Source organism: Macrotis lagotis, chromosome 2 (assembly GCF_037893015.1).
Source record: "Macrotis lagotis isolate mMagLag1 chromosome 2, bilby.v1.9.chrom.fasta, whole genome shotgun sequence".
Classification (NCBI taxonomy): Eukaryota; Metazoa; Chordata; class Mammalia; order Peramelemorphia; family Peramelidae; genus Macrotis; species Macrotis lagotis.
This window is the reverse complement of record NC_133659.1, coordinates 73,478,823-73,506,069: the sequence shown is the minus strand read 5'-3', so window position 1 is coordinate 73,506,069 and position 27,247 is coordinate 73,478,823. Positions and strand designations below refer to the sequence as shown.

The 27,247-nt window shown below is 35.5% G+C and overlaps 1 protein-coding gene across 11 annotated transcripts in view; it reads left to right on the top strand.

The window, feature by feature from the left end:
* The window catches only part of ABL2 (ABL proto-oncogene 2, non-receptor tyrosine kinase), a 106,241-nt gene that overhangs the window by 44,075 nt on the left and 34,919 nt on the right, over positions 1-27,247 (top strand). For 8 of the 11 annotated variants that reach the window (XM_074222139.1, XM_074222133.1, XM_074222138.1 and 5 more), the window contains one exon: positions 25,071-25,241. In XM_074222139.1, coding sequence (XP_074078240.1) covers positions 25,071-25,241 — 171 coding nt within the window. Of the gene's footprint in view, positions 1-17; positions 6,632-14,587; positions 19,076-25,070; positions 25,242-27,247 lie in introns of those variants that run through there. The other 3 variants (XM_074222135.1, XM_074222134.1, XM_074222140.1) reach the window with 3 other exon arrangements.

Here is a 27,247-nt window from a genome sequence, read left to right as displayed (position 1 = left end):
TTTTTTTTTCTGAAAAGCCTAATCATTCCCAAAGGGTGCATCAATCAGCACTACAAAAGAGGTCCAAGAAGGAAAAGAGGTGAGGTAAATGATTTATGAATGTAACTTGGAGGAAGAATGCACTGAAGAGGTTAGTAGCCATTTGTGTAACCTAGGAATGCCTTTTCATTTAAAGCTTAGGGAGGGTGCTGATTCATGTTTTCCCTCATACACATATTCCTCATTGTCAAAAATTTTTGCTTATGTCAGTCAGTAAATATTATTAAGTGCTTACTATGTATGAGTCATAGTGATAATTGCTGGAATTACAGAGAAAAGTAAAAGTTTCTTAAGGAAGCCAACCACCAAATGGGATGGTTAACATGTAAATAATAACTATGTAAAATCAAGTTGTATTCATGATAACTTCGAAATAATCAAAAGAAGGAAGGTACTAGAATTAAGGGGGATTGAGACAGGCTTTCTATAGAAGATTAGATTTTGTCTTTTACTTGATGGAAGCCAGGAGGATATGAGAAGAGGGAATAGTCCAGGTATTGGGGAATAGATAACCAGAAAAAATGTCTGGGGTTGGAAGGTAAGACTAACTCAAGGAATAACAAAAAAGGAGGTCATTGTCACTGGATCCCAGGTTCCTGGGGGAGAAGGAGTGGAAAACGCAAAAAGACTGATGGGAGAGATGCTGGTCCTAAAAGGATTTAAAATGCCTTTTTTTTTTTTAATTTTATTTTGGATCCTGGAGGTGATAAGGAACCATGGAATTTATTGAGCGGGAGTGGAGGAGAGAGAGAGAGAGAGAGAGAGAGAGAGAGAGAGAGAGAGAGAGAGAGAGAGGTGAGTGAGTGTGTGTGTGAAACAGACAGACAGACACTTTTAGATAATTTTTGACAGCTGAATAGAGATGAACTGGAATGATGTGATACTTGAGACTAGAAGACCAACCAGCAGACTATTGCAGCACATTGCCTCAAGTAAGCACATCATCTTTGTTTTTAAGATAAAAGACTAAAATTAATGACATTTGTTGTAGCCTGACAGATTATAGGGTATATATTTTTTTTCTGGGTGCCCTGAAGCCTATTTTTGTTATTTAACTTTACAGTGAAGAACCTGCCAGAATCTTTTTCTCTGCCATTTACTTCCTTGTATTTTACATTGGAAACTGTACAGAGTGCTTAGTGTAAGGGTGATGATACCTTAGGAAGCCATTTCATAGATTGTAAAAGTAGAATTAATTATAAATTGACAGGGACCATTATTTAAAATGTGATCTGCTTTCTCACATCCTGGCACTCGCTTTCCAGTTAGCTGGAGTATCCAGTCTTTGTACCTGCTATTCCTCATGCCAGGAATGTATTTCATAGAATATGAGAATTGGAAGGAATCCTAAAAATCTCTAGTCCAACTCATACACCAAAAAAAAAAAAAAAATCTCCACTACAGCATACCCAACAAGTAGTCATCTAACTTCTACTTTAATACCTCTGAGGAGGGGTAATCCACTACCTCTCCTGGCATTTAATTTTACTTTTGAACAGCTCTCAATGTTATAAGCTTTTCCTGACATCAAGACTAAATTAACATTTTTATCATTTCCACCCACTATGCCTGGTTTTTGCTCTTTGAAACCAAATAGAACAAGTTTATTAATTCCTTTTCCACATTTAGCCCAAGTGTTTTTGGCTGCCACATCATACTGCTGACTTAAATTGAGCCTCTTCCTCATTTCTTCATCTTATCATCCTTAGCTTCATTCAAGATTCAGTTTATGTGCTATCTCCTTTGTTGATGTCATTTCGTTAGTTGATAGTGCTTATTCTCTTTCTCAGATGATTAGTTATAAACTCATCTGTTTGTCTGTTGTATCTCTAGTTCCCCAGTAAAATCAGTAAAATGTAATGTTTTAGGGCAGGTATTGTTTTTCATTTTATAGCACCTTTCATATAAAACAAAATATTTTTGGTTTGGAACAATAAGTATTTTCTGAGCTACAATTGGTCTAGTTTGACTTCCTGTTCTCATATTTTTGTATGTATGTCTAACCCCCCGGCATCCTATATGTGCAAATATGTTATATGTGTGTGTGTGTGTGTGTGTGTGTGTGTGTGTGTATATCTACATATGCATATCTATATTCAGTTGTTGCATGCTTGTATAAGTTCAGTGAGACAGCTGAATAGAGGATTGTATTGTAGCTCTTTAGGAATGAGCAAGGATCACTTTTTAGTCTCTTCCTGGGAATGTCAACTCTGAGCTTGCATTGAAGTCATCATACCAGGTGCTGGCTATGCTGACTTTGGAAATTCCATGAGGATAAGAGGACTGGCACATTCCTTTCATTTCTTAGATACTTCCTTATCACTTGACACAATTTTTGTGATGTCTTTCAAGTGAAGTACAACAAACTTGGAATGATATATGTGAGAATTTTAATTTTAGTAAAGGCCTTGGTTTCTAAAAAGAAAGCTTTATTCTGCTGGAAATGGTGCTTATTATTTATGTTTCAAGTTAGTATGACTGATCATGTCAGATAATGATTAATCTTTAAAGTGTCTTATAAACATGTCTTTTACTGAAATTTATCTCTTCTAAAACTTTGATTAGTTGTGGAAATTATCTTTGTGATCATACTTGTGACACAACAGCATGTATGTCTGTCTGTGTTTGATCTCCAAGTTGAGTTACTTGTGTTCACTCTGGTTTCTTTTCTATTGCCTACTGACATGTCCATGTCTCCCCCATTCTGAAAAAATCCTCACTTGATCTTTCCATCCCTGCTATTATCCTTTATCTCTTCTGTCCTTTGTGATCAAACTCCTTGAGAAAGCCATCTACAATGAGTTCCTCCATTTTTTTTCTCCTTCTCAACCTCTTACATTCAGTCTTCCAACCACATCATTCTACCAGAATACTTTGTCCCAAGCTTAATGAGCTCCCCGTGGCACAGTGGATAGAGCACCGGCCCTGGAGTCAGGAGTACCTGGGTTCAAATCCGGTCCCAGACACTTAATAATTACCTAGCTGTGTGGCCTTGGGCAAGCCACTTAACTCCATCTGCCTTGCAAAAGCCTAAAAAAAAAAGTCATAGAGAAAATGTTAACTGTGCAGATTAAACTTTAAAAAATAAAACAAAATAAAACTTAAAAAGAAATGCAAGTTGTCAAGAAAATTGCTGGTGTGGTAAGTCAGTTTAACTTCCAAAATTCAAAAATGTTGTAGTACTGCGGAAAGAGTTTTTCTAATCTTAGTGTCACTACTGCTCTATACCTTGGGCAAGTTACTTTACTTCCTTGAATCCCCTCAGCTCTAAAATAAGGGGGGTTTGAGTAGATGAGGTTTAGGGACACTTTGAGGTCTAAAATTTCTGGTTCTTTGAGCCTACTCTGCCTATTAGTAAATACCAAGCTAAGGCAAAGAGTTTCATTTGTGCCATTCTTTTCAGTTATTATCTACTTTGAAATAAGTTTTATGTCATATTTGCTTCTCTTTAAGGTATTTGGTTAGCCATTGTATCTGGATACTTTTCTCCATCTCCTTTTAGTTTGCTAATACTGAGGAATTTCATTCTTCCATGTCTGCTAAACTATCCTGTCCTTATGCAAGAATCCTTCATTACTATATCAGAAACTAACTCATATTCTTCAATGCTGTCTTTTTAGCTTGATGGTGGAGATTAAAAAAAAATAATTGCAAATACAAACTCGCTGGGCATTTCAAATCCTTCTAAATCTGGTTCCAACCTCTCTCTCCAGAATGATTTCATCTTGTTGCCACCTTTTATGTTCTGTAGTCTAATTAAACTGGTTCTCTTGCTCTTCCCCATGTATCACATTCTTTGCCTCCCTTTCTCCTCCATACCTTTGTAGGACTAAAGCTAATTAGATAAGTAGTTCACACTAAATCCATTACTGAGATAATGAGCTCCAGAATCTACAAACCTACCTGGCTGTTGAGGGATGATTAGAAATGAAGCAAGTCATAGCTTCTGTGTTGATCAAAAGTGGAATTAAGCTGTTAAATTTCCATCGAGACAAGGAGAATTAGTCTTAATAAATAAATGTGTCTATCTCTCTTATTCATCTCTACATAGGTTGTGTCCCTTCCATAGAATGCACTCTTTAAAATAGTAAACATTTCAATTCCTCTAGCCCTAATTTCTCCTCAGATACTTAAGTCTGGGGTCAGTAAGAGATGTTTGAACTCTTCCTTCTCTTTCTGTAGAGCACAAGAAGGTGCTTCCTCTTTAGAAGATCCCATTCAGTCTACTTGGGAGAGCTTCGCATCTTTATATAGCTCCCTCTACTTAAAGGATACCATTCTACACTTTCTCCTCTGTCACATTGTTGCACTCATCAGACTCCTAATTAACTTGTCCCTGGTTTGGATTTCATGAACACTCCTAAGTTTGACTATATGTTTTAGGTTCCCATCTTGGAGAGCCTGGAGAAGAAAATTTTTTTTTCTACTTGATAATCTTTAGGGACCTTGTAATTTTTCCTCTAGCTAGGAAATTTATTGTTACAGAACTTCTTGTTAACTGTAGCACAAGATTGGCATTATCTTGGCATTTTTCCTTTGCTTTCTGCTGGCCTATTAAGAGAGTCTCCATTAATTTGGACTCTTAGCTACTCTTGCTGCCAACTACCTCAAACATTTGGTTTGCTGTGCCACAGTGAAGCTCAGGAGGTCCACTTTATACCCCTCTCTTCAAATGCTTATTTTTGTACTGCCTCTCCTAATCTCTCATCTGTGAACAATCAATGATCAGCATAATTACCCCAGTAGATAAGGTATCCTAAATCAATAGATATTTTCCAGAAAATCTTTCTTTTTTTTCCCCTCACCTCTTCTGGTTTGTGCTTTCTTCTACAGCTAGTTTTTCAAGTAGCTCTGCTTGTTTTGCCACCTCCAACACACAAGGAAGAATCTAAAAAATATTCCTTAAAACTGTTACCTGTCCAAGAGAGACAAAGACATGGGGAATATTGTTGGCAGAGGTTGATGCTGCTGCTGTTTTTCTCTCCAAAGATCCTATTATTGGTATATGTCATAAACCCAGTGAGTGGCTCAGTGGATTTTATTGTGGGTGTTTTTCATTTTGATTGTAAGTATAATAATTGTTAAAAATGATTTTTTTCAGTTAATTTAAATGTACTACCTGGTGTAGCTTCTGATCATCTTATTTCTATGCTTAGCTTAGAGTAATATATCTTCATTGGATTGAATTGATCATTTTTCCTCATCTGAAAATGAGGGAGTTAGATTAAAAAGCTTCTAAGGCCTCTTCAGTGCCTTGTCTAGAGTCTGGAAGAGTCATCTTCCTGCATTGAAACCTGCCTCTGACGCTTATTAGCTGTGTGACCCTGGACAAGTTGTTTACTCCTGTTTGCCTCAGTTTCCTCATCTGTGAAATGAGCTGGAGAAGGAAACGGCAAACCACTCCAGTGTCTTTGCCATAAAACTAACTGCAAATGGGGTCATATAGAATTGGAAACTGAAAACAACTGAACAAAAGATCCCTTTCAACTCTGAAACTTTGATACTCTGATGTCAGCTACTAAACAGGAAGAGTTTTTCTAGTGAAACTTTATCACAGAAATACTTTGAATAAATCAATTAAGAGAGATTTTTCAGTGCTCATGTGAGTTCTAATGGATACTTTAGCGAATCATGGAATTAAGCACCTGAAGGCTCCATAATTGAAAACTGGGTATATTATAATCAGTCACCCAACTCTTAAAAATATTGGGATATAGAATAAAAGACTTTATAAGTCTTTTGTACATTTTGCCTCCGCCCTCTGTCCACTCGTGCTTTGGGGGGGGGGAGGGGAGAGGTTTCTATTACTTTGAGAAGTCAGCAGCTGCTGAAATCTGGCTAGTGAATGGGGCTCCTTGTCTCTTTTAGCTAAACCAATTAGAAATGTCTTGGTTCAGCCAACAGGAAATAGCACTGCAGCCCGAGCCTAAGTATTGGGGGGGGGGGTTATGCACATAAATACACCCACTCATAGAGTTTTCTTAGAAATGGGTGGACTGGCCTACCCCGAACCAAACAAATTAGCCAGCTTTGGGGGCTGATCATCACAGGAAGGACTGTTGTCTCTGAATCTGTTTTAATAGAGCATAAAAAGGTAAAATGAACAGGATTACAAAGAACTTCAAAAGAACTGCAGAAGAAACTGTCTCTCCTATATAAATATTTTCTTGGAGACATATTTGGAGAAAGAAAGGATTTCTTTTACTTTCTCAGTTTTTTGAGGAAAAATAAGTCAATTCACAATATACGACTTTTTTGTATGGAGTTAACCAAGCAAGAGATGAAAGTTTAGTCGAATGAGGAAAAATGGCATTAATTTTGAACAGGATCTGATTGCTGGCATTACATGTGCAGATTTTTGGAAAATTATTTGCTGCAAGAAGTCTTTCAGTGTTTATGATTACATTACTCTTTGGAGAGCAAATGATAGAAATATCTTGTTTTCTTTGATGGAACTGAATGGTGAGTAAAGACCCATCTCTTACTCTCTGAGTTTCTGAACTTCGATTAAAAGTCAGACTGATGTATTGGCAGCTGAGACTAGATCAATTCACCTGGGGATCCTGGCTGTCTTCAGATTGTCCTCAGAAAGGTAAGAGGAAAGTGGATTTTTCCCACTTCTTTGTTAGGATTGGGCGTTACTGTAAGATGTTCTGATAGTTCTTTTCCTTTTGACCTTTTGATTTTTTTTAGATCTTTATTTGGCTAGGAATCCATAAGCTTAGTAAAGACTTGTTTTTATACTTTTTTGTTCCTACATTATATTAGTTCCAGATACTGATTTCTGTACCTAGCAAGCTCTTCCTTGCAACAAAATTTATAGTATCATTTAGTAAGCAGTATTTTTGAGAGCTTTTTTTTGCAAGACAGTGGTTAAGTGGCTTGCCCTAGGTCACACAGCTAGGTAATTTATTGTCTTAGGTTGGATTTGAATTCAGGTTTTCCTGACTCCAGGGCCAGTGCTCTATCCTTTGTGCCACCTAACTGCCCCAGTAAGCAGTGTTTTTGAAAGGATAGTCATACTTCTACAATCTCTACCTTGTATTATACTTAGCTATGTGTAGACCCCCTTCTTTCTTCTCCTTGTAGGTCCTTGGGGGCAAGGAGGATTTTTTAATTTTTGTTTTATTCCCCAGTACCTAGCACATTGCTCTGCACTTGCTGTTGTTCAGTCATTTATAGCCATGTCTAACTTTTGTGACTCTATTTGGAATTTTCTTGGCAAAGATATTGTAGTAGTTTGCCATTTCATTCTCCAGTTCGTTTTACAGATGAAGAAGAGTTAAGTGACTTTTGTAGGGACACACAACTAATGTCTGAGGTCATATTTGAACTCAGGAATGAGTTTTCTGGGTTCTGTCATCTACTGAGCTATGTTAACTGCCTGTTTTGCATATCATAAGCAGTTAATGTCTTCAAGTCTGTTGTGTAACCTTGGGAAAATCATTTCAAATCTCTGAGTCTGGGCTTCCCCATTTTTATAGTGAACCAGTGGAAATTAATGATATGTAAGGTCCTCTCCAGCCCCAGATTCTATTATTATTATTATTATTTTTTGCTTTTATTTAACACAAAGAGAAGACTGAGGAGTGATGGGATAGAGGATATAGCTGCTCTATTTTATTGAATCATTAGCTCAAGAAGAAATAGGACCCCCCCCAGCCATTTCCTGATTTATTTATTAGAATTTTATTTAAAGCTTTGAGTTATATTTTGTCCCTTCCCCCTTTCCTGAGATGGTAATTCAATCAAATATAGGTTATAGATATGCAGTTATATAAAATATTTCCTTATTAATCATTTTGTACAAGAAGACTCAAATGAAAGAAAGTGAAAAGTAGCTAGTTTCGGTCTGTATTCAATCAAAATAAGTTCTCTGGAATTGGATAGTAGACTTCATCATTAGTGTTTTGGGATCATTTTGGATCATTGTATTGCTGAGAATAGTTTAAGTCATTAGCGATTCTTCATCTAATAATGTTGTTGCTACTATTTACAATATTCTCCTGATTCTGTTTGCTTTTACTATGCATCAATTCATCTAAATTATTTCAGGTTTTTCTGAAATCAGCTTGCATTTCTTTCTTTTTTTCCCCAAGATTTTTGCTTGTTATTTCTTATAGTGCAATAATAATCCATGACAGTCATATTGTCTCAGCATGTTTAGCCAGTCCCCAATTGAAAATAGGATTATTTTTCCCTTAGAATTGTTAAGATTTTTTAATCTTATTATTAAGGGTTTTAAATGTTAGAATCCAAAATAATTGTTTGACATGGATGAACTCTTTTTACTCATCTCCATTGGTAGAGCTGCATCTAATAAAATAGCATATGAGCCAATATTTCCTTCTTATTAATCCTGTTAATAATTTTGAGACTTAATTTATTCAGTGAGAGACAACATAGTATAATTGATAAGGAGCAGGCCTTTAATTCAAACCAACAATATGATCTTGCACTGTAGAAGGGATTTCCCTAAATGTAAGTTCCCTGTATTAATAAAATCACTGTTATAGGTCCTCTCTTCCTTAATTTTCTTTTATCCTTTTTTGTGATCTTTAGATCCTAGAACATTGATTTCATTGATAGCAGAAACTTCTAATGAGGACACGCCTTCCAATGTATTTCTGAAACCTGATGTTAAGGGACATTTGGGACTCCCAGGAGATAAATGGCTTGCCTAAGATCACAGAAACAGTGTATTGGGATCTGAACTGGAACCCAGGTCTCCTGGATTGGATGTTTCTTGTTTTTCTAGTACAGAATGTGTCCCAAATAGATGTGTATAGTTGAATTGTATTACTTTCCCTATATTCTTCCTCCTTGTCTTTCTCCTTAGCAATATTTAGTAGTTACAAAATCCTTAATATTGCTATTAAAGAGAATACCTCTTTTTATATTGTGCTTCTTCTACCTCATTTTGCCTTAGTTTTCTCCATCTTCCACCCTCCACCTCAGACCTGTTCCAAATGGCTCTAATAATATTGCTGAACTTTTTCTAATTTCTGTTGTGGGAGTTTATGCTTTTGACTCTTATTTTTTAAAGCTGTGATAGAACGCTCTACAGTGATTTTAGTTTTGGTAAAGTAGCCTAATATCCTGGCATTACCATAACTATCCCATTTTCCTTCTTATTTATCAGTGGAAAGATGAATAATGTCCATGTCTTACTATCTTCAATTTATTCTTTATAGTACAGTTATTCAGTAGGAAGTCTGATTTCTGTTTCAGAGCATCTATATTGATTTCTTTTGTGGAAGTTACAGTTTGGATTGGACCATCTGCCTAAAAGCAAGTATAGGACACAAGGAGTACTGATCAATTTTTATTTTCCCAGTCTGTGTATTTATGTGTATATATGGAGTAAAATCTCAGACATTTATTTTATAAGCTGCTTTCATTAAGGAATGCAATAAAACTGTTTAATTTAAGACATTCAGTTCCCTTCAACATGAACCTAAAATACTTTTGCCAGTGTGCTAAGTACTTATGTACTGGAGAATAAATACAAATTAGGCTCTGTCTTAGAGGAGCTTCTGTTATTCTAACCAATATGATAGGTTAATGCCAAAGAAAACTGAGATTTAGCCAGAAAACTGGCTAAAGGTGAAGAGAGGAGAGAGCTTTAACTAGGAGTTTGGAAACGCTATCTGAGCTGAATCTTGAAAGAAGCTGGGGATTTTCTAAGGGAGATAGATAGGAAGAAAGGAGTTCATTTTAGGAATGGAATGGGGAAGATGGGGTTTAGGACAGTTCGGGTATAAGGTAGAGAGACTCCAGCCAGTCTTTGAAGGACTTAAAATAACAATCTAGAGATGATTCTATGCTAAAGACAGTGGAAATCACTGGAGTCCCTGGATAGGTTTCTGACCAGTTGTTTTTTATGCCTTGGGAAGATTATTTTGACAGTTTAGGGAAGAATGAATGGATTAAAGGGGAAAAGGTTGGATTCAGGGATTGCAGTTAGGATGGTAGAAGAAAATTCTGTACTTATCTTTTAGACCCAAGCCTACCAGAAACAATTTTTATTAAATTTATGCATAGAGAGAAGACTAAATATGGACAGAAAATCTCTACCAAGTCATTTTCAAGTTGTAATTTATAACCTTAAAGCCATCTACAAAATTATCCAACAAGATAAAGCATAGTTACAACATTAAGGGCAATTGCCAATTAATATTTTGCTTTATTCAGACAGCTAGGTAGAACAGGGAATAGAGCTCTGGGCCTGGAGTTAGGAAGACCTGAATGCAAATCCTTCCTCAGATATTGAACTAATTCTGTGATCCTGGGCTTATTCTCTTCCCTTCCCTTTAATAATAGTTGAAAAAATGATAGTCTGGCTCTCTATATGGAAGTAAATAGCATGTTAATCTAGAGTTCTTTGGAATCATTGTAGTCTTTTTGTTGATAAAGAGTTCCAAAGTCTTTTATTTTCCTCTTTTGTCAGTTTAGCTGATCTAATGAATGTGAGATGGTATCTCGAGTTAATTTACTTTCTCCAGTTTTATGTGAAATAACTTACTTTATTCTGCCTTCCCCTTTCCTTTTCTCCCAGTACATTCTTCTCTCACCCATTAAGTCCCATCTTTTTAATATATTATTCCTTCATATTCAACCTGTGTCTTGTCTATATATGTTCCTTCTACCAGTCCAAATAAATGAGAAAGTTCACGTGAGTTGTCAGTATCATCTTCGCATGCAGAGATATAAGCAGTTCAACAACATTAAGTTCCTTGTGATTTGCCATTCCTGTTTACCTTTTTATGTTTCACTTGAGTCTTGTATTTTAAGATTAAATTTTCCGTAAGCTCTTCAACAGGAAAGTTTTCAAGTCCCCTGTTTCATTGTATGTTCATCTTTTCCCCTGAAAGCTAGCTGAAAGAGTATGTTCAGTTTTGCTGGGTAGTTACTGATTCTTGGTTGCAATGCAAGAATATCATTTTAAGACCTATGATCCTTTATTGTAGCATTTTTCATATAACTACTGATAGTTCTGACTTTTTCTTTTTTTGAATGTTTATTTTTTTTTCAACTACATGCAAAGATGGTTTTTAACATTTTTTTTCAGTGAACTTTTATATCTCCTTTTCTATTTAACTAATTCTTTTTAAGGCACATTTGTCTCATTGGCTTTTTGGACTTTTTTTTCCATTTGCTCCAAACTGGTTTTTAAGATGATATTTTCTTTAATATTTTTTTCCTACCTCCATCAAGTCACTGACTCGGTTTTCATGGTTTTCCTGCTTCACTCTCATTTCTCTTTCATATTTTTCCTCTACTTTCCATACTTGATTTTCAAAATCCTGTTTGAGATCTTCCATAGCCTGGGACCAGTTTATATTTTTCTTGGAGGCTTTGGATGTAGAAGCTTTGACATTGTTATCTTTTTCTGAGTGTGTAGTTTTTTCCCTCCTTATGACTGTAGTAACTGTCTATGGTTCTCTAGGTATTTGAGTTATGAGAACCTTATCCAGGTAACCATATATAATTTTTTCCCTAATTTTTCATATTTTCCTTCTGAACTTGGTTACACTTGTTTTGTTTGTATAAAACCCTTTTAATGTAATCAAAATTATCCATTTTAAATCTCAGAATGTTCTTTTGTTTATTCATAAATTGTTCTCCTTTCCATAAGTCTGATGGGTAATCTATTCCATATTCTTCTAATTTACTTATAATATCTTCTATTAGATCAAGACCATATATACATTTTGATCTTATCTTGGTAAATGATATAAAATATTGGTCTATTCCTAGTTTTTGCCAGACTGCTTTCCAGTTTCCCCAGCAAATCTTATCCGCCCCAATTTAAATCTTTACATTTGTCAAACACAAAATTATTGTAATCCTTTAGCAGAGCAAACATACTACTGTATGTCTGTTCTGTTGATCCACTTTTCTGTTTCTTAGCCAGTACCAGATAGTTTTGATAATTATTATCTTATAATACTGTTTTAAGTTGTGGGTACTGCAAAATCTTCTTTTGCATTTTTTTCAGTAATTCTTTTATTATTTTTGACTTTCTATTCTTCCAGGTGAATTGTGTTAATTTTTTCCTTACTAGGTAAGATAATTTTTTTAATTAAAGATATTGAGTTTTACAATTCCCCCCCCCAATCTTACTTCCCTCCCCTCACCCCCTCAATAAGATAATATTGAATAAGCAGATTAGATAGTATTGTCAGTTTTTTTATACTGGTCTTGCTGTTAATATTAACAATTAATATTTTTCCAATGATTTAAATGTGATTTTATTTGTATAAAGAGTTTTTATAATTCTTTACATATTTTGAGTCTGTTTTGGCAGGTATACTCCCAGGTATTTCATGCTGTGTATGGTTACTTAAAGCAGGTTATCTCCATCTCTTCTTGCAGGATTTGTTGGTGATACATAGAATGGTTAATGATTTATGTGGGTTTATTTTAGGTCCTGCTGCTTTGCTAAAATTATTGTTTTAACTAACTTTTTAGTTGTGGTTTTTCCAAGTATACCATCATTTTCTGCAGAAAAAGATGTTTTTTAACCTCATGCCCATTCTGATTTTCTTCTATTTCTTTTCCTTTTCATTGCTATTGCTAACATTTCTAGTGCAGTATTGAATAATATTGGTGATGAGCATATTTTTTTTTTCATTCTTGGTCTTATTGGGAAGACTTCTAACTTACTACAAATAATGCTTGATAATTTTTTAGGTAGATGCATTTTGTCATTTTAAGAAAAGCATCCATTTAGACCTATATTTTCAAGTGTTTTGAATAGGAATGAGTTACTTTTCTTTTTTACTTTCTGCATCTATTAATGAAATCATAATGATTTTTGTTTCTTTTGTTAGATATAATCAGTTATGTTAATATTTTTCCTTAAGTTAAATTATCTCTACATTCATGGTATAAATCCCACCTAGTCACAATTCTTTATGATATATGGTAGTCTCCTAACCTAGTGTTTTATTTACAATTTTTTGCATTCATATTAGTGAAATTGATTTAGAATTTCCTTTCTCTGTCTTTGCTCTTCATGGCTTATGTATTAGCATCACATTTGTTTCATAAAAGGAGTTGGTAGAACTCTTTCTTTGCCTATTATTCCAGATAATTTATTTAATGTTGAAATAGTTGATTTTTAAGTGTTTGCAGAATTCACTTGTAAATGTTTGGTTCTGATGCTTTTTTACTTAGGAACTTATGATCAATTCTTTTTCTAAAATAGGTTTATTAGATATTCTATTTCCTCTTTTGTTAATCTAGTCAGTTTATATTTTGTAAGTGTTCTTCCACTTCACTTAAGTTATTTCATTTTATTGACATATAATTGAGTAAAATACTCCTAATAATTACTTTGATTTCTTGATCCAGCAATACCACTCCTGGGTCTATACCTGAAAAGATTATGAAAAAGGGTAAAAACATCACTTGTACAAAAATATTCATAGCAGCCCTGTTTGTGGTGGCAAAGAATTGGAAATTGAGTAAATATCCATCAATTGGGGAATGGCTTAATAAACTGTGGTATGTGTATGTTGATAGAACACTATTGTTCTATTAGAAACCAGGAGGGATAGGAATTCAGGGCAGCCTGCAAGGATTTGCATGAACTGATGCTGAGAGAGATGAGCAACATGGGGGTGATGGTAAATCTTAATGAACTTAATCATTTCATCAGTGCAACAATTGGGCAGAATTTTGGGGTATCTGTTGATGGAGAATGCTAGCTGTATCCTGAGGAAAGAATCGTGGAGTTTGAACAAAGACAAAAGACTATTACCTTTAATTTAAAAAAAAAATTATCTTATTATGTAATTTTGCTATCTCTTATACTTTATTTTTCTTCCTTAAGGATTTGATTTCTCTCTCATCACATTCAATTTAGATCAGTGTATACCATGGAAACAATGTAAAGACTAATAGACTGCCTTCAGTGGGGGTGGGGTGGGGGAAGGAAGTGAGATTAGGAGGAAAATTGTAAAATTCAAAATAAATAAATTTAAAAGTTAAAAAAAATAATTTGATCATCTTTAATGGTATCCTTTTAAGTTTTGATGCTAGCGATTTGGTTTTCTTCTCTTTTTTAAAAAATCATATTTCCCAATGATTTATCTTTTTTATTTTTTTATAAAAGTATTTATTAATTTAAATTTTTAATTTTTTTAATTTTTTATTTTTATTTAATTTCTTAATTTAATTAATTATTTATTAATTCAATTCAATTAATTCAATTTATTAATTCAATGGTTTTTGCATTCACTTTTATTAAGCTCACTTTTAATTTTTAGGATTTCCCATTTGGTGTTTAATTGGGTTTTTAAATTTGTTTTTTCCCCTAGTTTTTTTAACTGCATTGCCATATTGATTTGCTCTTTCTCTATTTTATTGATGTGTTTAAAGATATTCATTTTCCTCTAATTTCTCCTTTTGCAGCATCCCATAAGTTTGGTATGTTGTCTCATTATTATTTTCTTTAATTTATTGTTTCTGTGATTTGTTCTTTAAGATTAGGTTATTTAGTCTTCAATTTTTAATGTTTCTATGGTCCCTTATTTAGTATAATTTTTATTGCATTATGATCCAAAAGGATGTTTTTTTAAAAATATTTCTGTTTTTCTGAATTTAGTTATAAAGTTTTTATGCCCTAATATATATAGTCAATTTTTGTAAACCATGTACCAAGGTATTCCTCCCCCCCCCATTCAGTTATCTCTGAATAGTTATCATATTTAACTTTTCTAAGATTCTATTCATCTCCTTGACTTCTTTCTTAATTTTTTTTTTGGCTGAATTTATCTAGTTCTAAGATGGGTAGTTTCTCCCCATTCCCTCAGCATTATAATTTTGTTATCTATTTCCACCTGCAATTCATTTAGCTTTCCCTTTTCAAATTTAGATGCTGCAGCATTTAGTGCATATAGCTTTAGGATTAGTACTCCTTCATTATCTATTATTAGTTGCCTGTCTGTTTCTTTTAATTAATCTATTTTATCTTTAACTTTTGCTACCCTTACTTTTTTGCATCAGCTGAAGGATAATAAATTCTACTCCAGCCCCTTATTCTTACTTTATGTCTGTCTGTCTGTTTCTCTCTTTCAAAGGTTTTTGCAAGGCGTGTGGGGTTAAGTGGCTTGCCCAAGGCCACACAGCTAGGTAATTAAGTGTCTGAAGCCGGATTTGAATTCAGGTACTCCTGACTCCGGAGCCAGTGCTCTATCCACTGTGCCACCTAGCCACCCCTGTTTCTCTCATTTTTTAAATGTATTATTTTTTATTTTTTAGGTTTTTGCAAGGCAAATGGGGTTAAGGTAATTACTAAGTGTCTGAAACCGAATTTGAACCCAGGTACTCCTGACTCCAGGGCTGGTGCTTTATCCACTACGCTACCTAGCCACCCCTCCCTTTGATCTTTTATTGTAAAAACTGCTAAATCTTGTGTTATCCTGATTGTAGCTCCACTATATTTAGATTGTTTCTTTCCATTTGTTTGTACCATTTTCTCATTGACCTGGGAGTTTGAAACTTAGCTAAAATGTTCTTGTGATTTTTTTATTTTGGTGTCTCTCTTAAGTGAGGATTGATAGATTTTTTTTCAATTTCTATCTTCCTTAGTAATTTCTTGAAGTATAGCTGTCTAGACTCCTTTTTTTTTATCATAACTTCCATATGGTTCAACAATATTTATATTTCTCTTAAATGTGTTATCTAGGTAAGTTCTTATAATGAGACATTTCACATTCTCTTCTGTTTTTTTTTTTCATTCTTCTGACAAATCTTCTGTTTTTGCTTTATATTCATTACTTGTTGAACGAATGAATGAATGAGTCAGTGACTATAGAAGACCAATGCTCTAGCCTTGATAGTTGCAGGAAGGAAAGAGCAAGAATGACATAGAATCTGTTTGGATTAAGATTTGGGATATTCTTCCCACAAAGTTCTTCCTCCTTATCAGTGGACTAACTGTGAATCTGTTCTGGGATAAGTTAAAAAGGAATAAGGGGGGGGAGATGAACTTAAGCAATATTAGAATCTTCAGTGGCAAATAGATTGGAATGGAAGAAAGGACATCTTGAGGTGGCTAGGTTGCACAGTGGATAGAACACTGGTCCCGGAGTCAGGAGTACCTGAGTTCAAATCTGGCCTCAGACACTTAAAAATTACCTAGCTGTGTGGCCTTGGGCAAGCCACTTAACCCTCATTTGCCTTGCAAAAACCTAAAAAAAGAAAAAGAAAAAAAGCAAAAGAAAAGGAAAAAAAGGACATCTCAAGGAAAGGAAAAAATTTCAGTGGCTACTTTCAACTTAGGGGGATGGGCCAGTTATGTACTAGTGATGTAATTAATTGAGAATATGTAATTGAGGGATTGACTGTCCATAATCAAGAATCACCATAATGATTTCTATTTCAAAAATCAATCCCTATGCTATTTTTATTACAATTGTTTCTCCATATATTCTATGTACTTTGAATCTTCTCTTGTATTGAAGTTACACAGAACCAGTCAATAGAATGTATCTGCTAATGTGTAACTGTACCATTCTTCATCTTTATTCCCCTCATCTCTTTACCAAAATGAAAGGAATATAGTTTGTCATCTGTTCCTTTGGACAAAGATTAGTCACTACAGTCTTAATAGAATTCACTATATTTTAGTGCCTTGTTGTTTTTTTCTATAGTCATTATACATATTGTTCTGTTATTTCTTTACTCTAAACCAGTTTGGGTTTCCTTACATTTCATTATAATATTCTATTACATTAATGTAACAAAGATTGTTAAGCCATTTCTCAATTGTTGCAATCAATTTTATTCATATTTATAGTGATTTGTACTTTGGGTGGGGGAATCTGTATTTTTCTTGATATAGTGAATTTCTGGACTTTGCACATGCGGTTTGGTCTCCAGCCATTGTTCAGACTGTCCCCAGGCCTCAAGCACCTTCCCTCCCAAGGACTGACCTTGCTATCCTCAGGGGGGGTTTCCCTCTGATAGACTAAGTTCATTCAGTCTCTCCAGAATTTGCCTGCTTATATAATGGGTTTTGGATGGATGCTTCTTGGGCTGCAGGCTGGTGATGGCAGAGTTCCCAGTAACTGTAGGAGTAGAGTCACCTACAGGAAAAGGACATCTGTTGGTGTGGTAAAACTACTTAATATCTTTATGCATGAATATCTCATTCACTAGATAGGACAGAGCACCAAAGACACAATACATCATTCAAGACATTGCTCTCTCAGTGTCCTCAAACCCATAAGTTTGTTCAAGTGGTTCCAGACAGTTTCCCTAATGTTCTTAGCATGGTGTTCACATTGGCTCACTTTCGTGACATTGTTCCCTTCTTCTCTTCAGCAGAAATGACAGTCCGTGCTCAGGATTGCTTTGTGGCTGGAACTGGATGTGTTCTCTATACTTGAAACTCCTTATTTTATAGGACATTAGGAAAGTTGTTTCTAAATCTGAAAGTACTATAGAACTCTGGGGAGTGGATGATGTAGAAGCACCAAGAAGCCAGTCCAAAAAAAAACATTTAAACTATCCTAGAGATTCTAAGAAAGGCTGATTCAACACTGTGAAGTCAGTTGTGTAAAATAACAAAGGATTAGTATGGTATTGATATTTTGTTCTTGTTACACATTTTCTAATTTGCTCTCTTTTGTATGTAAAGGGATCCAGGAATGAGGACTTTTAGGATTGTCTTCAGTAAGCTTCAGAGTCAAAGACTGTGATGGTCACTACTTTAAGGTCATTATAACTTAAATTGATACCATATTGTAGCTATCACTTATTAGTCATTTAAGTGGTAGGTAGTTGAAGTGATGTGTAATGGTAGAATGGAACTGAATTAATTTTTTTGTACAGATTTGTAGAATATAGATTAAACATAACCCTAGATTTTACAAAGTTTATAATGCAAGAAAGAATTATTCAACATAGAATTTAGAATTTTTATAACCCAATCTATAAATTTATTTAATCTTCTTTTTCTCTTTGGGGTTAATAATACTGAAACTTTCTCTCCAAAATGTTAGTGGAGTAATGTGATGGTTATAGAGTATTTTGGGGTGTATGTGTGTGTACACACATGAGGGTTTTTTTTGCAAGGCAGTGGGATATTAAGTGACTTGCCCAAGGTCACATAGCTAGGTAATTATTAAATGTCTGAGACTGGATTTGAATTCAGGTCCTCCTGACTCCAGGGCCAGTGCTTTATCAATACTGTGCTACCTAGGTGCCCCTGTGTGTACATGTTAAATAGGTTTAATTTTGCTTTTGAAAATTTCAAAATTTCTTAGTTCATCTTTAGTTCATCTAATTTTCTACTTTAAACAGCTTCTCTGTGTGAAGTTTGAACTCAGAATATTAATTAAGTTCCTTGACCATTTTCACAATGCTAATTCTTGTGCAGATGAATCAGATCTTAAATATTTTTGTTCACTTTTTACTTGTGGTTTCATGAATAAATTTGGATTATGTAACAGATGAATCTTGTTGGGCAATCTCTTTGTTTTTATGTTATGTGGTGTTTTACAGTAAACATGCTCTCTCCAAGGAAACCTTACTTTTCCCCACTCTCCCTCCTCATTCTAATACCTCTGGGATGAAACTCACATTCTATGCGCTGATCCTAATATGTCTAACAGTAAACTATTACTCATTCGTATGTGTATAAATATACCTTTTAAACTCAGAACTCTTTAAGTCACTCCATCCTGACTCAATTTCCAGCTAATCAACAGGTTTGGCACTAGATATTTATTTTCTTAAGGTCACTCCACCCACTTGGGAAACTTTAAGTATTTCTCTTTCCTTTGGTTCTCCCTAGTTTTTAGAGTGTGAGTAACTGCCACAAGGAATTCAGTCTTGCTAGTCAGGAAGCGGGATTTTAAGGCTTCCTCTTACACTCAGAAGCTTGGATTTGGTGCTTTTGAACAGAGAATGGTCCTTGGGACAATCCTGCTACCTTCTAGTAGTTATGCCAAAGAACAAGAAAAGTTGTTTTGCTGCCTATACAATGAAGCGACAGAAACTGATTTATCCAACTTGACAGGTATATTTCAGGTGAAGTCTGGGTGTGATGTTGGGGAGAAGGAGGAAAGGTAGATTGGATTGGTGGCCCCAGTGGCAGTGTCTCAGTATGAAATAATCCTCTGAATAATTTGTACTGTAATATTTTCTGTTGATTTGATAGGAACCTTTTTTTCTGGCATTCCCTTGGCTGTGTTTTGGTACTACATAAGATTAAAAATTACCAAAGGCAATAGTTCAGATAAGAGGAATTTTGTAAGGTAACATCTCTTTTAGGGATTCTTTGTCATGTATCATTTTTCAAGGTATGATTAAAAAGATTTTAAAAGAAATCATAGTAAAGGTAGAAATACTTAAACCTGATAGAAAAAGTATGTAAGATGTTAGTAATTGAAAACATTGTTTTTACTATATATCTAAATCAAAAGTCTTAAAAAATTTTTTATGCTTTCATGAAAGTTTAGTAGATGATAATGATAAACTAAACACAACTGTTCTGCATCACTAATTGGTAAAAGGTTTAAAAATTTAATAAAATTAAACCTAAGGTTTGACTTTGAGTTTTATTGTGTAATTGTCTTAATTTTTTAAAAATTAAATAATGAGGGGTGGCTAGGTGGCGTAGTAGATAAAGCACCGGCCCTGGAGTCAGGAGTATCTGGGTTCGAATCCGGTCTCAGACACTTAATAATTACCTAGCTGTGTGGCCTTGGGCAAGCCACTTAACCCCGTTTGCCTTGCAAAAACCTACAAAAACAAAAAAACAAAAAAATATTAAATAATGAAAGCAATATTGAAAGAATGTTTTACCTTCATTTTCTCTTTTATATTCCTAGAGTGTATCCTAGAAAAACTCCATAAATAATTTTTTAATAGTGTTAGCTTTGTAATGTGTTGATAAAATTTGTCTTCCATTTGACATAGGTGAAGAATAAAATTTTTTGATTTGTAATTCACTGTGAGTTAACTTCGGTTGTTAATAGAATCAATGATAAAATATATATATTTGAAATGATATAATCTATAATCATCCATTTTTGAGTATTTGAACCAAACCACACACACACTTTTTTTTAAAGTTTTCTAGGAAATGACTTAGATATTAGGATGACTTTTGGTTGCTTTTTGTACTTAATTATATCAGTTCCTTTTTTTTCTTAAATAGTTAGAAAACTCTCTGTTTCAGTTTGAGGGTCAGGGCCCCATAGTTCAGAGAAAAGAGACCTACATTTGGAGTCAGCTGACTTCAGATCTTGGTTTTGCTCCTGATGGATATGATCTGAGGCAAATAATAAGTTCTCTGGATCTCAGTTTTTCCTGAGGTCCCTTCTTGTTTAAATCTGCTATGATGTTAAGAGGTACTTTCTATTTTCATTTTTAAATTGCAATTTGAGGATTTTTTCCTTTAATTTATATTTTTTCCCTGTGATAGGATTTAGGAGAAGTGAAGATGATTTATGAGCGGATTTCCTGTACAGACTGGCTACACAGGAAAGAGACCATGAATGATTTGGAAACAAGGGGGCGGGGGGGGGGGGGTGAAAAGCAGGAAATAAATATGACCTTTCTGTTTAGTCAAACTATCCCTCTCCCAACAAAACTTCCCACAATAGTTGGAGGTAGGTGTGGAGAAGGACGTTATTTAAAAATAGATTACTTTTAAAAATCTGTGAGCCTTTTTACAGTAAATAGTTTGTGCTGAGAAATATCCTATGTTCTATATTTGTTACTAACTGTAATTCATTGCAAAAATAAAGTAATATTTTGGAATTAGAAACTTTGGATCACAAGATTCAAAAATAGAAGTCACTTTAACAGTAACCTCCTGAGACCATTATATATGAAGGAACAGGAGTAGATCAAATAACTTGCTTAAGGTCACATAAGATAACAGTAAAGCAAAAATAAAAATTAATTTTCTCACTGTTTCATAACTCTGTACTAATTTACATAGATCTTTAAAAGACAAACACGCTATTGATGTCTTTTGTCTTTTTTTTTTTTTAAGTCATTTCAATCCCTTCTTGGAGATAAGAAAAACAAACAAAAGTACCTGATAGTGACTGCTTCTGACAATATATATTATATTCTGACCCAGGAGTTCTCTGCTTCTTTGTCTCAAGAGCAGAGATAGGGGCAGCTAGGTGGCGCAGTGGATAAAGCACCGCCCCTGGAGTCAGGAGTACCTGGGTTCAAATCCAATCTCAGACACTTAATAATTACCTAGCTGTATGGCTTTGGGCAAGCCACTTAGCCCCATTTGCCTTGCAAAAAAAAAAAAAGCAGAGATAGATTTTTGGTTTTTCTGTTAATCATTTTATTTCCTTTTAGTACATTTTCATTTATATTGTTAGAGTAATTGTAATTATTTCTTTTGGTTCTGCTTATTCACTTTTCATAAAGAATGTCCCATCTTGTTCTGCCTTCCTTGTATCATTTATTACTGTACTTCCATTGTCTACACATGTAATCATTTGCCAAGTCTTGCCAAATCTATCTCCATAATGGTGCCCTGTCTCTCTACTCCCATGGCATCATTTTAGTTCAGTTTAAATCACTTTGTCATCTCAATCCTCTCTTTCTTTCCTTCAGTTTCTCATGATATGGTCTTCTTCTTTGCCAAGTTCAACATCCTCTATTTGAGCCCTCAACCTCATCCCTTCTCTGACAGCCTTCCCTTTCAACATGCTTCTTTCTCTCCATGGTACCTCGATCCCTCCCATTCTTAAATTATCACATAACATTACCCTCTCTTCAAATTCTCATCCTGTATCTCCTTCCTTTCATATATAATTTCCAAGAAAAAACTACCTATATTTGTAGCCTGTATTTCCTTATCTTACACTCAAGTTTCAACCCCTTGTGATATGACTTCTACCCTCCCCACCACCACCACCACCACTTAACTAATATTTTTTCTTCCCAAATCACTGATTATCTTTTTATTTTTAAATCTGATGGTCTTTCTCATTCTTCAACCTTCTTGTACTCTCTGAAGATGTTGACTATTTTGGAAACTTTCGCATACCTTTTCTTGTTTTTTTGGTTGCTTTTTTTTCTTCTGAAGTCTCTTCTCCTTCCCACCTGTTCTCTTTCTATCTATAGAATTGAACCTTTTCATCTTCCTTTTTAGAATTATCAACCATCTCCTTCCCTCTGCCCAAGGAACATATACATATATATATATATATGTATGTATGTATGTATGTGTGTGTGTGTATATATATCTATATATGTATATATATATATATATATATATATATATATATATATATTCTGGTTTCTGTATTTTCAGCTCTGTGCAATCCTTCTCTTAGTTATCTCATCCCATTAATTCTACTATGATATATATTGAGGTGACTCCCACATCCTTATATTCAGTGCTCACTTCACTTTTGAGATAGATATTTAGGAGACTCTAAGAAATGAGAAATTATCTCTGCCTGGATTTTCTGTAGGTATCTCAAACTCAACAAGCCCAATATCAAATTCATTATCTCTCCTCATCTCAGGCTTCCCCTAACTTCCCTTTTCCCCCTATCATTCAAAAGGGGTCACCCTCAACCTTTCATCATATTTTACCCTCACCTTCAAAGCTGTTGGTGATTCTTGTCATTCTCCCTCTTCATTGTCTCGCACATAAACTTGATTCTTTCTACTTATAGCACCCTAGTTCAGATTATCATTATCTCTTGTCTGGACTATTGTTCCAGGCTTTTTATTTTTATTCATTCATTCATTCATTCATTTATTTATTTTAGATTTTGCTGGCTTGCCCAAGGCCACACAGCTAGGTAATTATTAAGTGTCTGAGGTCGGATTTGAACCCAGGTACTCCTGACTCCAAGGCTGGTGCTCTATCCACTATGCCACCTAGCCACCCCCAAATATCTTTCTTTTTTTTTTTTTAGGTTTTTTCAAGGCAAATGGGGTTAAGTGGCTTGCCCAAGGCCACACAGCTAGGTCTGTGCCACCTAGCTGCCCCTGTCCCAGGCTTTTAATTGGTTTCTCTGCTTTGTCTTCAATCAGTTCTCCATATATATCTGTCAAATTTAAATTCCTAAATAAAGCATAGATCTAACCTTGTTATTTCCCGATCTGAGAAGCTTGTGTCAGGCATTGTGCTAGTTGCTAGAAATCATTTAACAAAGCCCTTTAAAGGTTTGGCTTCTCTCTATCTTTCCAGGCTCATTGCAAAGTTTCTTCTCTTACTGTGTTCCAGCAAATAACCTACTTACTAATCCCTTACATGGCATTCCAGCTTCTATTTCTTCTCCTATGCATAGGTTCCTTTCATAACTAGCACTCTAGACCACTTAGAATTCAAACCTTTCCAGCATTGGGTATGCTCTTTTTGCTTTGCTTACCCTCTTTTCTCTCCTTTCTCTCAGCCTCCGCAGGCTAAATAGCCTAGACCCACCCCCATCTGGACTACTTTACTGTTCACCTAGCTTAGACCAGGGCTGTCCAAAATGCAGCCCACTGTGGGTTTACTAAATGCTTTAGTAAACAAAGCCGAGCTACCACAGAGCTCTCACTAAAATAGCAAATCAAAATATATTGTCTATTGTTTCAATACTTTTGAAAGTAAAGTTAGACAGCCCTGCCTTAACATCTGCTGTGTTTCTGTATCCTGCATGTATCCTCCATGACACCATCATCACCCACTAACTGCCCCAACACTGTACCCAAATCTGAGGTTTTACATTTACCCTGGAGCTGTCTCTCCCTGGGTTGTCTCTCCCAAAGATTATGAGCTTTTTCAGAGCAGAAATTGTCTAGCTTTTTCTTTTGTGATCCTCAACCTTTAATATATATGGCACATAATAAGAACTTAATAAATGCTATTTTCATTCATTCTAACTTCCTTCAAGGATCAGCTCAGTTGCTCCTTTAGGAAGCCTTTGCTGGCTTTCTCAGTTGTGCCTCATGCCCAAATCACTATATGTTTTTATGCACTCTGCATTCATTCATTCATTCATTTAGCAGTAGAAAATAAGCTCTTCTCTCTCTCTCTCTCTCTCTCTCTCTCTCTCTCTCTCTCTCTCTCTCTCTCTCTCTCTCTCGGCAAGCCAATGGGGTTAAGTGGCTTGCCCAAGGCCACACAGCTAGCTAATTATTAAGTGTCTGAGGCTGGATTTAAACTCAGGTATTCCTGACTCCAGGGTCACTGCTCTAGCCACTGCACCACCTAGCCACCCTGAAAATAATCTTCTTGAAGGCAAGATCTCTTTTTTATTTACCTCTCTGCATGCCCATCCATGGTACCTAGAGAACAATGAGTGATTGTTTATTAACTTGTATAACATAACTTCACTGTTGAAATGTAGTGATTCAGGGTACTTTATAATAGAGATATTTTTAGGAGTTCCCATATCTAGGTTATTTTTTCTATAGCAAATATAAGATTTAAGGCATTTTGTTGCCTATATGATAATTATTTACCTTAAAGGTAGAGAACCATACACACACACACACACACACACACACACACACACACAAATATTTAAAAAGTGTTCTTGGGCAGCTAGGTGGCACCAACCCTGGAGTCAGGAAGACCTTAGTTCAAATCTGGCCTTATACACTTAATAATTACCTAGATATGTGACCTCAGGCAAGTCATTTAACCCCATTGCCTTAGGAGGAAAAAAATGTATTCTTTGTGATTAACAAGATTTTTAACTGTTCATTTCTGGATTCCAGCAATTTTATTTTAAGAAAGTGGTGAATCAGGTCACTAACTTCTCTAACTTTGCTGGATCATAGCTTGGATTCATAGCTGGAAGAAGTCTTAGAGAAGGAATAGAAAACAGTTGAAACCTTATTTTGCATTCTTTTTCTATGATCACTGTATTATATACAGGCAGCAAAAAGCAGTTTGCATCCTTCAAATGTTAAAATCCCCACTTGGTGCTTGCTTACATCATAGAAGTGGCAGAAATTAGGTGTACGAATTCAGATGAATCCCTACCATAGCATGTAACAGTAGTGTCTTTTCCTCTTTTGTGTCTTTTCAGAAGCTCTGCACCGTCCCTATGGCTGTGAAGTTGAATCTCAGGCCCTGAATGAAGCCATCAGGTGGAGCTCCAAGGAGAATCTGCTTGGAGCCACTGAGAGTGACCCCAATCTCTTTGTTGCACTTTATGATTTTGTTGCAAGTGGTGACAACACACTCAGCATCACCAAAGGTACAATTTTCATACCTTTCATTTTCATATTGAAACTATTGAATTAATTCATAGAATCTTAGACTTTAAGAGTCAAAGGGAACCTTAAAAATCACCCTAATTTAGATATTGATTAGTGCCTTAGTGGTAGAACTCTGATTCCCTTACCTTGAATATCTCCTATTACTCTTCACTGACTCTCCCAGTCCAGTTCCTGGTCTCAGCTTTGGCCCTGGTTCCTGGTCTCTGTCCCAGTTCTGGTCCTGGCTCCTGGTCTTATCTGGACCTTTATTTAACTCAGGCCTAGTTTCCCCACCAGCAGAATCGGCATAATAATCATGCCTACTTTGCTGCTTTCACAAGGAGTTGATGTGAAGAGTAGGTGAAGTATTTGGGACAAAGAACATTTAAAAGGTCAAACTATAGTATACAAATGCATAGTTTCTTGTTAATAACACCAATAATAACATGTCCAGAATTATGGCCTGTGTATATGATATGTTGTTCTTATTTGTCTCAGAGAAATAAGAATACTAGGACTTACTATGCTTTGATCTCCATTGATTACTAACTTGAAGCATGATTTTTTTTTATATTCACATTTAAATTTATTTTTTATTCTCATTTTGTACAAATGTTTTTTTACATTAATAAAATATTCTTGTTTACAAGTAAACAAAATACCCCTCCTCCCCCATGAATATAGATAGACTTGCTTGGGTGAAAATAGTAAAGGGGAGAGAAAAAAATTAAAATAAAAAAAAATAATAGTAATAATTGTAGGTATGGCCAGGTGGCGCAATGGACGAAGCACCAGCCCTGGAGCCATGAGCACCCAAGTCTGTATCCAGCCTTGTAAACCCAACAATCACCCAGATGTGTGACATGCAAGCCACCCGATCCCCACTGCCCTGCAAAAACCAAAAAGAAGAAGGAAAAAAAAAAGACCCAAAATAAAATAAAATAGTAATAATAGTAGGGGTGGCTGGGTGGCAGACAGAGCATTGGCCCTTGAGCCAGGAGCACCTGGGTCCAAATCTGGCCCCAGACACCCAAAGATCACCCCGCTATGTGGCCCCAGGCAGGCCACCCAGCTCCACTTGCCCTGCACTCTCCCCCAAATAATAATAACAAAAAATGTGCTTGAGTCTTTGTTCCAACACCAACAACTCTGTCATGGGTGGATCGCATTCTTTATGATAAGTCCATCACAGAAGTTATTTCCATATTTTTCCACTGTTGCCATTGCTGATTGCAACTCCCTCCTGTCTTATTTCTCCACTACCATGTACTATATTTTCTCTCTCCTTTCACTCTGACTCTGCTGTAGGGTCGCTGGGTGGCACAGCAGACAGATCCCTGGTCCTGGGGCCAAGAAGCCCTGAGTCCCCCTACCACCCCTTAGGCTCAGAATCCACCTGGCCCTGTGGTCCTGGGCAGGCCTTCCAATCCCAGCCCCTTGCAAGAAGTAAGAAAGAAAATGTATTATATCTGGCCACTCTCCCCCCATGGTCCATCCTCTCCTCCTTTATTCACATCCCCACCTCTTCCCCCTGCTCCCCCCTCCTTCTTACTCCAGATGTCTATACCCCATTGAGTATATTTGCTGTTTCCTCTCCTAGCCATCTCTGATGAGAGCAAAGGTTCCCTCATTCCCCCTTGCTTCCCCACTTCCATATCATTGAAATAGCTCATTGTAATAAAAAAAATCTTATGTGAAATATCTTGGACTATTCCCCCTCTCCTTTTTCTTTCTCCCATTCCATTTCCCTTTTTTTCTATTGACTCCATTTTTACACCATATTTTATCTTTGAATTCAGCTTTCTCCTGTGCTTCAACTATAAAAGCTCTCTCTACCTGCTCTATTAACTGAGAAGGTTCATATGAGTATTATCAGTGTCATTTTTCTATGCAGGAATACATGCAGTTCATCCTCATTAAGTCCCTCATATTTCCCCCCCTCTCCTCCAATCTCCATGCTTCACCTGAGTCCTGTATCTGAAGATCAAACCTTCTGTTCAGCTCT